Source organism: Magnolia sinica, chromosome 12 (genome assembly GCF_029962835.1).
Source record: "Magnolia sinica isolate HGM2019 chromosome 12, MsV1, whole genome shotgun sequence".
Taxonomy (NCBI): Eukaryota; Viridiplantae; Streptophyta; class Magnoliopsida; order Magnoliales; family Magnoliaceae; genus Magnolia; species Magnolia sinica.
Window position 1 is genome coordinate 283917 of NC_080584.1, and position 12457 is coordinate 296373.

At 39.2% G+C, this 12457-nt stretch overlaps 1 protein-coding gene across 1 annotated transcript; it reads right to left on the reverse strand.

Annotated features, from left to right (window-relative positions):
- Positions 1-10404: 10404 nt before the first annotated feature.
- LOC131220710 (probable glutathione S-transferase parC) lies at positions 10405-12061 on the reverse strand. The gene is made up of 2 exons (XM_058215508.1): positions 11624-12061; positions 10405-10946 (listed from the first exon to the last, which is right to left on the reverse strand). The coding sequence occupies exons 1-2, from the start codon at positions 11936-11938 to the stop codon at positions 10602-10604; spliced, it is 660 nt and encodes a 219-aa protein (XP_058071491.1). The 5' UTR covers positions 11939-12061; the 3' UTR covers positions 10405-10601.
- Between the last annotated feature and the right edge of the window lie 396 nt (positions 12062-12457).

Below are 12457 nucleotides of genomic sequence, written 5' to 3' on the forward strand. Positions count from 1 at the left end.
AATACTTTTAGTAATTTTTACTGTTTTGGTAAATACTTCTAGTAAGTTTTAGTGTTTTGGTAAAGTTTTTTAAAATTTAAGTTGAATTAAGAGCTTAGGACTTCTTTTGCTTATATAAGGCCACCAAGCAGAGGTAAGAGAGATGTGTGAACTATCAGTGAGGTGTACTAACAAGCTAACAAAAAAAAAAGATTAAAAAAAGAAAAGAGCACTTTTTTATTTTAATAAATATAAACTTTTATTGATGGTTTAGAGATACTCTCTTTACTTGGATTCTAAGAGTTAATCGTGTAAAACAGGTGGTGATTATCTTCCTTTATCGAGGCACCGACTATGTTAAGGAGAAGGAAAAAAGTAGGCTGGGATTTCTCAATTTTGGAGATTTTTGTGGCATGGTCAATCCACGATGTGGCCCATCAAAGAAACAACCCGTACGTATCATCAAACCATAGCCAGTTCAATAGACTCAAGCCCCACAATAAATAATCCAGTGCTAATGATCTTACAATATTTTTGTGCTTTTACTGGTTCACATTTTGGTGATTTGAACCGTTGATCTTATGCGCCTGGTAATGGATGGACCATGTTCCACACGTGTTTCAAAAGACGGTCCTAATCTTTCCATGGTACAATGCAAAATGACAGAATAGAACAAAGCAAGACTCCACATTTATGATTAAACCAAAATGATGGTAGATATTAGATTAGTGTGGCCATCAGATCACCGACCTCGGTCACTAATCGACGAACCGCCCATCATCATACAATGAAGAGGTGAAAAAAAGTTAGGTTGTGATGGTTGTTATAGTAATATCACTAAAATTCAAGATCATTTTGTAACATATGCTTCAATTATTAGCCTCTCTACTCCTCAACTCCGTCCATTTGAGTGGTCCACAGTATACTCGGTTTATTAGTTTTAACAAGTGGGCCCATGGTTCGTTGATCTATACCATTGGTGTCCTTGAACATATATGATTGTACTATTTACTAAAAAATTCCTTGATGGAATGATCATGACCTTTGAATTGGGCCCCTACAAATAGACATTGGAAAAAGAGAAAAACAGCCGTCCACATTCAACTAAAATAAAATATAAAATGGGTGGATGAACCCGTGCGTGTAAGATAATATTGAAAAATAGTCCATCAAAGGAAGGTATAAAAACAAATGAATGGATCGGATTAACTAAACATGGCCCTACTTGTCAGAACTGGAAACTCGAGTGTACAGTGCAAATCTTCGGGCCGAGGATCTTATGATTCCTCCTCCTATAAAGCTCCTCTCTCTTTCCTGTTCCCTCCAAAGCTGAGCCACTCTCTCTCTCTCTCTCTCTCTCTCTCTCTCTAAAACATAAAACAGAGACCTAAACACCACCCCCCCTCTCTCACTCCTCCCAAATGGCAGAAGCTCTATCTCAACACAAGCACAAAACCACTTCCATCTCCAACACCACCAAACCACCTACGAAAATGAGATACCCAATCTCAATCTCCATCTCCACTTCTTCTTTCTTCTTCTTCCTCATCTCCTTTTCTTTCCTTTCCTTCTCTCTCCTCTATCTCTCCTTCAAAGACCCCACCTTCTGGTTCTTCCTCTCCAATTCCATCATCTTCTTCATTGTAGCTGCCGACTCCAACTCCTCCTCTCCCTCCAAACCCGACATCTATACCGAGTACTTGAAATACAACACCCCCAGAAATACGTATTCTTATACGTATTGCAACACAGAGTCGCCAGACTCTACGTCTTGCCTCAGCGAAGATTTTAAAGAGAAGGAGAAAATGAACGGAGAGAAGTACCGTCGCAACAAGTCGGAGAAAGCTTTCAGATATCACAAGAAGACCCTTCGTCGGTCAAAGACAGGGGATGGAAGCCAGCCGAGATCGAACGGAAGAGATCTTTCGGCCATGTCGGATGAAGAGCTGAACAGGAGAGTGGAAGAGTTTATTAAGAGAGTTAACAGAGAGATTAGGCTTCAACAGATGAGAGAAAGAAATGAAAACCATGCAATATGAAAGAGAAAAAAAGACGCTCTAGTCCTCCTAATTGCAATTGTCCACTTCAAAAAGTCTAATCGATCGATCTTGACCGTCTATTAAGTCTGAAACACATTTCATGAGGCCCATTAAAAAAATCTCACTGATTGGATGGTTCAATAATCGTAGATTTGGCCTTATTTTGTGTAGCCGTCACTTTTTCGAGACATGGATGGACGGTTATGATTACCTAACAAGAGTGATACTTTGGAATCATACAAAATCCATGATGGGCCTTAGAAAATAAATGCATCAAATGGTTGATTGGACCTAGTTTTTGTAAAGAATCTTGACCATCCATATTAAAGTCCATTGATCAAATGGCTAATATTTGTCAGAATAGGGTTATGTTTGTTGGTGGCCCATGAAGTATGTGATGAACCTAATGAACAGTCTGGATCAATGGATTGAACTGTCGAAGTGTGCCAGTGCAACTAGGACTGGATGAAATACCTTGTTTTGGTATTCTATAGAAAGTAGAGTAGAACATGTATAGTGTCTAAAGGCTCTACACCGTCCGTATGGTGGACCCCATAGCAAGGGAATGAAAGGAATGTTCTTTTATCGAGATTAGCACCAACTTTCATGAGGAAAAATGAAAGAATGAATTTGCCTTTTTATTTTTTATTTTTATAAGTCGAGTTTAGCACCTGACTTTCATGCGACCATACAATCTCTCGAGACATGCCACCCGCACGTGTGAATGTACACGTGTAGGAGACCCAAGTCACTAATCCGTCTGACCCCACATGGTAGACACGTGTGCCTTGGTCCAAAAATCAGCCAGGTCAGCTCATCAAGCGGGCCTAACTCATACAACTGAGACGGACGTACGGTGCATGCATGTGCATTCCACTGGGTGCCTAATTTACACGGTGGAGCCCACCTACTGAGCGGCTTGGATCTCGCACTGGTGCACACGTATGTGAGCAACTGAGTAGATGAAAGGTCAAGAGCTCATCCGGGGATATGGGATGTGGCTTGTCCTCCAATGCACCTAAAAGTTTAAGATATTCCAGGAAACTTTGTTATCTTTAAATGATTTGATTAGCTTTAATAATCCATTAAACAAAAGTTGTGGATGTGATTATTGGTTTGCAGATCTTTTTTCTATCTTTTATTATTATTATTATTATTTTAATTTTTTTTCTTTTTCTTTTTATCTTTTTGTTTTCCTTTTTATGTGGCATAAGGTTGAGCACCGTATTCCTCATGGAGATAAACAACTTCACAACCCTTTAAATAAGGAAATTACTGTTGATCTGGTGGTATTTCACAAATCTGGCTTGCGCAGCCTTGCGTTGCTAGGTTAGGTGGCTAAAGTAGCTCGTTCTACCCAAAATTATATATTTTTACGTCCGATAACTCATTCTGGATTGCAAGATACGCAGTCCGACAGTCCGGATCACTTCTGCCATTGCCTTTTCTGTTCCATCTTGGCCATGAAACTATCGACGACTTTTCTCCTTTACTAACCATTTTTGTTATTTAATTTGAATTAGAGTTCTTAAACACAAGCTGTACGCCTACAACCGGTATTATGCTAACTTAGCATGCAGTCCAATCTTTTCCTGCGGCATCACTTGTGTAGCACAGCTAAGCCATGTAATCATCAAGATCATCTGGTACAAAAATCAGGGTGATGATCTGCTCAGGCTACACCACACAGTCAAAATCAATGGATGACCAATGTTTTGATTGTATATATAGGTTTGGCCCACCTAATGAGTGGATGGCCCTGATGTTTGTGACACTTTGGTAGGAAAGATGACTAGCTCCCCTTAAGTAAAAGTAGAAAGAAAGATTATTTTTCTTCAGAGGGCACGACATGTATGCAGCGCTGCATCGTACGTACACAGGAGCAATATTTTCTGTTTCTAGAGTGTAGCTCGCTCTATGTGAACTAATTGCAGGGGAAAAAAATGTGCAAAAGCTGTTGCATTGTGTGTAGCTTGGATAACACAAATATGCTTGCACCCAACTGCTTTTTGTGTGTATGGTTTTACTAATGTTCCCATGCATTTATCAAATGTTAACAACATTCCCAATCCTTTTACAAGTCACATGAATTGACTTATATATTATCAAACTGTTCATTCATTCATACAACTATAACCAGCAATGGTGGAAAATGAAATGACCAATTGAATTGGAAGAATCAAATAACCTTATATTCATCCCACAAGAGGAATATGTATATATATATATTCTCATGAGGTCCAGCTGTGTAGGCCCCTATCATGATGTGTCTCAAAACATCAACACCAGGCATTTGATGGGTTCTTTTAGGTCATGGGATATCTTAAAAATCAGCCATATAAGGAATTTAGGTGAGCTATATTATCTAAAATCATGTGAAGACATGCCTAGAACATATAAAAGCACAAATTTACTTGCACCCAAGTGCTTTTTGTGAGTATGGTTTTACCAATGTTTCCGTTCATTCATCAAATGTTAACAACATTCCAACTCCTTTTAGAAGTCACAGTAAATGACATATTATTAAACCGTTTGTTCATTCATTCAACTAGGACCAAGCAATAGTGCAAAATGCCGGACTAAAATTTAAAGAATCAAATGACTTTACACACACACACACAAATATATATATATATATATATATATATATATATATATATATATATATATATATATATATAATTTTGGGTGATTCCATGTGCACATACAAATCAGCTGCATGCAGTATCCAAGTCATCCATCACAAAGATACCACAATTTAGATTTCCTTTCCAAGAGTCAAGTCAATACACTAGCCAGTGCAAAAAAATCTTGAGATATGGAAAAAATCAGCCATAGTTCTTCTAACCTGTCAACTTCCTTTTAACATGATCATGACACACCCTACTGAATGGATCACCTTTTATCTTTTTAAAGTAACATCCACGCGGTGAGGCCCACCTAATATGTGGCTGATATTTCAGCTCTTGGCAGTGGTGGCGTGTCACCTTAGCTAACACGCACACGCATGTGGGCTTAGCAGATCAGATCAAGCTATGCATGTTTGTCTTACACTGGTTGGGTGGTTCTCGTTGGAAGAGATTGAAGATGTGATTCGCAACACGTACGTGAGAATATGGGACATGTGTGTGTGACGTTTGATTCGTTCATCAGTTGGGGCACTCTGAACGAAATCTTGCCCAAAGTATGTCCGTACATACACCTGTAAGGTGGGCCATCATGTGTTAATTAGAAATGTCGGCCCACTTGATGAGTGGACCCTCTTGTGCCGTCTGTTATTAGGTAATGGACTAGATCTCCTCTACGTGTCACATTGGTACACATGTGCCCCAAATAGTCAAGATGGTCCTGTGATTTGAACCCTCTGTATTCTCGCGCGTAGATCCTGACCTTTGATTCTTTAAGTTGAATGGGAGCCGTTGAGAAATTTGTTTGTATTCATCTACAGATGGTGTTGGTCACGATCATGGACGCTGCCACTAGCCAGGTGGCTAGTGGTCGCTGCTCTGTGGGCCCCACCATGATCTATGTGTTTTATCCACACCCTCCATCCATTTTTACACATCATTTTCATACTTTATCCCATAAATAAGGAAGGTCAAAATCTCAGGCGGACCACACCATGGGAAAACAGTAGTGATTGAATATCTACCGTTAAAAACCTCTTAGGGCCCACTGTAATGTTTATTTGACATCCAACCAGTAGATTAGGTCATACAGACCTGGATGAAGGTTAAAAAAAACAAATATCAGCTTGATCCAAAAAATTTTTAGCCTCAAGAAGGTTTTGATGGTGACAGTTCAATCAACACTGTGTGGTCCACTTGAGAATTTGACCTCAGTTTCGGGTCCTACCCTAATATTACCTGGAAAAATGGATGGACGGCATGGATTAGACACATACATCATGTAGGGGCCCAGAGAGCACCGACCACTAGCCATTGGCTAGAGTCCACAGCATGTATGATTCATCACTGGCATCTTTTGTTCTCAATGTAGTCCTCGTAAGTAACCAACCTTGGGTTAAGGACGTACTTTCATATGGTACCAGTACCACCACAAATTACTGTGGGGGCCACCTCACCTATGCATTTCATCCGTCCAGTCCGTTAAATGGGACCTTCGATCTTGGCCATTGACCCAAGAATCAGCAGGAACGTGAAAGTTGGGCCACCCATAAGGAACGGTTGGGAGGTGACACCCGCCCAATAAAACCTTCCCAACTTTATGTAGGGCCTACCGTGTATTGTACATACCATCTAAGCCATTCATCAGACGTGCTCCATTAGGATGGAGGGCCACACAAAAAATCAGGCCATTCAAAAATCTAAGTGGGCCACACTTCTCTGAGCTATGGTCCACCTAAGTTTTGCACCAGCCTGAGTTTTAGTTCCTATGGTGAGGATGAGGGGGGGAACACGATGGACGGGGCGGATCAGATGCACAATTGACGTGGGCTACATGGTACACATGTGGCTCAATAGCCAGTCCTTGTATTTTTCATCTTTCGATAGCTCCCAAGACAATGGATTTTCCTGGCTGTGAGTGCACAGAAAATGGGTACTTGCCACGTGGCAGACGATTTTGATATCTTCGACAGTTCTTCCCTCTGATTCCTCTACCCCCAATCAGAAAATTGTTTCAGTTCTGACAAACATATCTACCAAATAAAAAGCTGTAACTTTGTCTTTTGCAATTCAGGAAACAGGGTGGACACGTGTAAGGTGGAGATCCTTTTCACTTCAACTGCTCCTTTCAACTACAGTCTTCACTTCTTTTCATGTGAAATATTGAGGCCCACAAGGGTTCTTATAGATTTTAGGGACCAAAAAGGAAGGGTTGTAGAGATTTCAAGTATGGAACATGCGTGCATGGTTTCACAAACATCTAATTTCTTGCCACAACGTTCATGTCATGTCTGCTTGTGTAAGCTACTGCTTTGTTGATCATGGATGGCAGTTCATTTGAAGCGTTCGTAAAAAAAGATGTAAGACTTTTACAAGATGGGCCTTCTTATATCAATGATTTGGATCAAACCGGATTAGTTGTGCCATTGGATTTAAATCTGTCCGCAGTGGGCCTATAATTTGGAGGGTGGAGTTCAATCAGGATTATGATACATATATATATATATATATATATATATATATATATATATATATATATATATATATATATATATAAAATTTTCCTTGAATGCATTTAAGAGAATTTAGGTGCAAAACGGGTCCATACTCTTGCTCAGGTGGTAGATTCTTAGGAGTACTTTCAACACCTGGTCAAGGGTTTGAGTACCCATAGGTGGTGAAATTCCACTAAGGTGTGAGTGTGTGGGGGTACGTGTGCATGTGTAAAAATAAAATATAAAAAATAAAAATAAAAAATAAATAAATTTAAGTGTAACACCAATAAGTATGTTAAGATGAAGTAAAGCAGGCTTAGATCGTCTAATCATGTATAACACAGGCTCAAAACTGTGCAGATGTGGATTAGGTATCACCGGCTTCTACAAGTAGGAATGGGGAGGCGATCTGGCAGGATTTGATTGACCGACAGGTGATGAGATTTGATCGAGTACATTCAACCGAGTAACTTTCAAAGTATTTTATGTGGGCCTCACATCAGACATATGTCCAAAACAATATAGACTGAAGTTGTAAAAAAGACGCTAACTATGGTTTAATTGAAGTCATGGACCTTATAAAGGATTTGTGTAGTTGACCCCAGTTAATTAGAATAAAGCTTTGATGATGGTGATGATATCCACCACTATCCACTTGTGGTTGTAATTTTCCAAAATATGTCAAATCCACAAAGAGCCACACAATTTAAAGAATCAAGGTCAATTGTATATTTTATGTGTTCATTGTTCTATGAAATGCATTTAAAAAAGAAAAAATTTGGGTAGCCATGTTACAGCTAATTTTCATCCATGTTCTACCAAATATTCAAAAGAAGACAAAGTTAAAGGCCCACTCAATCTCTACCCTATGTTTGTCATGTGGTCATTGAATGGAAACCCGCAATAAATGGGCCTCACCATGGATGAGTCATAAGTCAAAACAAAAGTGGCACCAATTGGATGATCTGAACCAAACCCAATTGGGACCTACAAGAAACTAGTTGAGGATGACTTTCCAAGAAGCAATTACTCTCCATCAAATTCTGGGAATCGCTCAACAGCCAAAATTTCACCCTATAGCCTATCCAAGCTTGGGTCCATTAATTAAGAACGTTCCCGTCACCGTCGATAATGAATTTTTATTAAGCAAGAAATTTGCCTTGCCTATGTGAGAAGGTTAGAGCACAACACGAGTTTTAGCCCAAAAAAACACATTGAATGAGTGTTCCTGGCCCTTCAATTGATGGCCATCGAAATGGGTAGTAAATAAATAAATAAACATTGGTAGTGGTCGAAATCTGATGGGTGAGGTAAGATATTTGAGAAATTAAGGTTTTTGATCGGGCATGTGTGTCCCACCTATAACTAGGACATCAACACGACTTACCATGCACCATCCGACCTGACCAACAACTACAACGAGGGTGGTGCTTACAACCATCCCGTGGTCGCCGGCTAGCTCAATTCCATTTTTTTTTAAAAATTTATTTTAAAGTTCTTTCATGGTTATTAGCTCAATTCCAAATTGCTGGACCAGTAAGGATAACTTGTAAAATAAGTGTACTCAGTGAAAGCTACCTTTGAAGCTGATATGAAAAGGTCTTTTCTTCTTGAGCTCTTAATGGCTAGACTTGAAAGGCCCACTTGATTGATCAACTACACTAATCATGTTCGACATGGATGGTTTATCACGTCCTAATTTGCTTGGACATGATCACAGCAATAGCTAACAATCAACTACACAGTGATGGTGACTCATTCACCATAAAGATGGTCTACATGAACATTTCAAATCATTCAAATAGTATAGATGATCCATTGCGGATGGCACACGGCCTGAAATTTCATACCTTGAATGATCCTTACCATCCATTAGGACTCTTTCACATGGAATAGTTTAAAATAAAATGTTTGAGATAAACCATATTTCACGGGAAGCTAGAGAGGCAGCAAAGAAGGAATTCATAGTGTTTGAAATTGGTGGAAGGAGAGCCTAGAGAAAAACCATATTTCAGGGGTGAGACCTTTGGGTTCGTTGATGTTATGCTCATTCCCTTTGCTTGTTGGTTCCATGTCTATGAAACGGGGGAATTTCAAAATGGAGAATGAATGCCTGAAGCTGTTAGAGTGGGTGAAGAGGTGCATGGAGAGCTAGAGTGTTTCTAAAGCTCTTCCGGACCCACATAAGGTCTATGACTAGGGTCCTTGAAGAAGAGGCTTGGGGTAGAGTAGGGATAAAAAGAGATTAAAAGAAAAGGAGGGAGAGTGAGAGAGCATTTGAAATAGAGATGCCTTTTTTCTGTTTTTTGTTGTGTTTATTTTGTTTTAATGTTATTGTATGTAATAAAGATAGTGAGAGCTTTGATTATAGTAATAACACATTAACCTTTTTCTTATTCGTTATTAGTTAATTTTTATCTTTCTTTCTTTATTATTATTATTTTTTTGCCAATTTTGGTCATGCTCAAAAGAATTAACTGACTAAAACCAACTTGTTCTGAGTCCAAAGTTGAGTCGAGGTTGAATTGGGCCAACTTGCCGGAGTTAGGAGTGACTTGTTCAAACGTGTCTTCATCAAATCGGAAGCATTCATCAAATTGGACGAATTGCATCCGGCTCATATGATTCTTAACCCGCAATTTTGGTGGGGGGCTGCATTTCGAAATTATCATAGTTGCATTGAATAGAATGTCCTGTCCATTCGACTAGTATTGCCATTATACTTAATTTATCTCTCCACCGCGTTTTGTTCACTAGCCATCTCAAACTAATTTATGCACTTTAACAGAGATTCTACACCTTTTAAGCAAAGTATTATTATTATTATGATTATTATTTTTTAAATTGTAAAGCCAATACCATTTAGGTGGGCATGTGGAGTCCAATTCAGTGTGTGAATTAAATGTGTAATATGTTCATGGCATAAATTACAAATATCCCACCATAAACAGTAGATATGTTAAGAACATATAGTGGATCTCATATATGTTGACATGTGCTACAGTGCACATGAGTAGACAAGAGAACCACATATATAAAAATAAACCAACAACAAACAAGCAGCAAAAATTTGGCAACAGAGAACTGGATTCTTTTCTATCAAGGGCCTATTTGGGGTAGGGATGTGTGAAATTCACTAATTTTAAATTTCCCCTTTGCCAACTTTGTGGATTTTTCAAATAAATACCTCTATAAATCGATGAATTTAGGGCAAATTCAAATTCTCAAAAAAAGAAAAAAAAATAAAATGAAAGACTTACCAAATGCTCAAAGTAATTCATTTGCAATAAATACTCCATCATGCAAGAAATGCTCTTAGATCCATTGTTTTCTAATTTAATTTCCAACCAGTGGACTTTGAAAATTAACATGAAAGCAAAACGAACATAAGAACAAACACATCCATTTTTCCAATCCCATCTAATATAATTATTCCCTTTTATTTTAATCTTTCTTGAGCCCTACTCTAACCCAAGCCTCTTCTTCAAGTTCCCTAGGAAGTCATAGATCTTGTGTTGGTCTGGAAGAGCCTTAGACACACTCTCCCTCTCCATGCACCTCTTCACCCAGTCCATCAGCTTTGGGCATTCCTCCTTCATTTTGAAATTCCCCTCAATCTCAAGGCTGTAAAACCAACAACAAAAGGCACTGAAGGCAACATCAACAAACCCAAAGGTATCGCCTCCGAAATATGGTTTGTCTCCAAGCTCTCCTTCTAACAATTTCAAGTACTCTATAAATTCCTTCTTCGCTGTCTCTTTAGCCTCTCCTTTGCTTTTCCATATCCTTGACGAGGCGTCAATTATCTAAACAAAAGAAAATGAATATTAGAAAAGCCCTGTAGCAAACATTCATGAGGGGCAAGGAAAGATTTTAAAGTGTTGGAGTGATAAAGTTCCTTGATATGCATTGATATACCACACTCTTGACGGCTTAAGCTTTTAAAGTAAATGGCTGTTTGACATGGCATCAGCAGCAAATATGCCTCACTAATATATTATTCTCCCACGGGGGTTAGGAAAAATCAGGTATTTACCGAGTTAGTGTCCCTATTAGGCTTCTGGTCTGCTTTTGCCCAAGCCCATCTTGGCTTAGCCATTTACAGGCATTTTTGTAATTATGTAATTCACATGCTTTGCTTCTTTATAAATGTGTAGTCCAACTTATAAACAAACTGGCTTTGATTTTTGGTCCATGGGCCATGAAAGGAGGGGCCCACCTAATGATCAACCTGGATATTTGTTGCGCTCCGTCCAGCTCAAGCTCCAGGTGGGCATCATTAGCTCTTAGTCAGGCTCGGACCTAAGTTTTGCTTTGCAGATTGGGCTTGGATAGACATTGCCTGGCCCAGGCCCACCTGGTTGATGGACTTGATGTCGTGTATAAACAGTATATACACTGAAGTTCAGTGTATAAAAGGCCACACAGCTCCAAAAATGTGTATTATGTAACCTGAATTTTCAGTTAATATACGTAAGCTCACCTTCTTGTCTATGTAGTCAGCCCAGAACCTGGCATTGGCCCTTTGGTATGGATCTTTGGGCAGCAATGAGGATCCGTCCGTCCATACCTCATCGATGTATTGGACGATGATGAGCGATTCGCAGATGGGCCTTTCGTTGTGGATCAGGACAGGGACCTTCTTATGGATGGGGTTGGATTGAAGGAGGAGAGTGCTCTTGCTGGAAAGATCCTGTTCCTTGTATTCGAATTCCACGCCCTTCTCAGCCAATGCTATACGGACCCTGATCACAAAAGGGCTGACCCATAAGCCCAAGAGAACGACACTCTCAGCCATTTGATCTGAAAACAGAGAAAAAGTCCCGAGTGTTTGTAATGTGGTTTGTATTGTGGGGTGTTTGGGAGTTGGGATTGGAATTTATAGCGATTTGAAACGTGGGTGTTGTCTTGTTTGGTCCGAGGATTGCATTTGTTTAATTCATTTCTATTAACTTCTTCCTACTCAAGCAACCGATCGATATTGAATATTTCGAAATATATGTCATTACATGCGTCATGTCATAGGCTTTAACAGGTATACAAGAGTTTTCTATACTGACAAGTGGTGCCCAATATCAAAGCATATCCGAATATCAAATGGATGATACCACAAGAAACAGTGCGGATAATGATTTCCACTGTTGAAACCTTTTTAGGCCCACAGTGATGTTTATTTGTCATCCAACCTTTTCATAAGATCATAAAGACATGGATGAAGCGAAAATACAAATATAATCTTGATCCAAAACTTTTACAGCCCCCGAGAATTTTTCAACGGTATACGTTCAATTCAACTGTTTCCTATGGTATTGTCCAT

Coding starts and splice junctions, on each gene's coding strand:
- LOC131220710 (XM_058215508.1), bottom strand. CDS start 11,938: ATGGCTGAGAGTGTCGTTCTCTTGGGCTTATGGGTCAGCCCTTTTGTG. Junction 10,947..11,623: donor CTGACTACATAGACAAGAAG/GTGAGCTTACGT, acceptor TCTTTTGTTTAG/ATAATTGACGCCTCGTCAAG.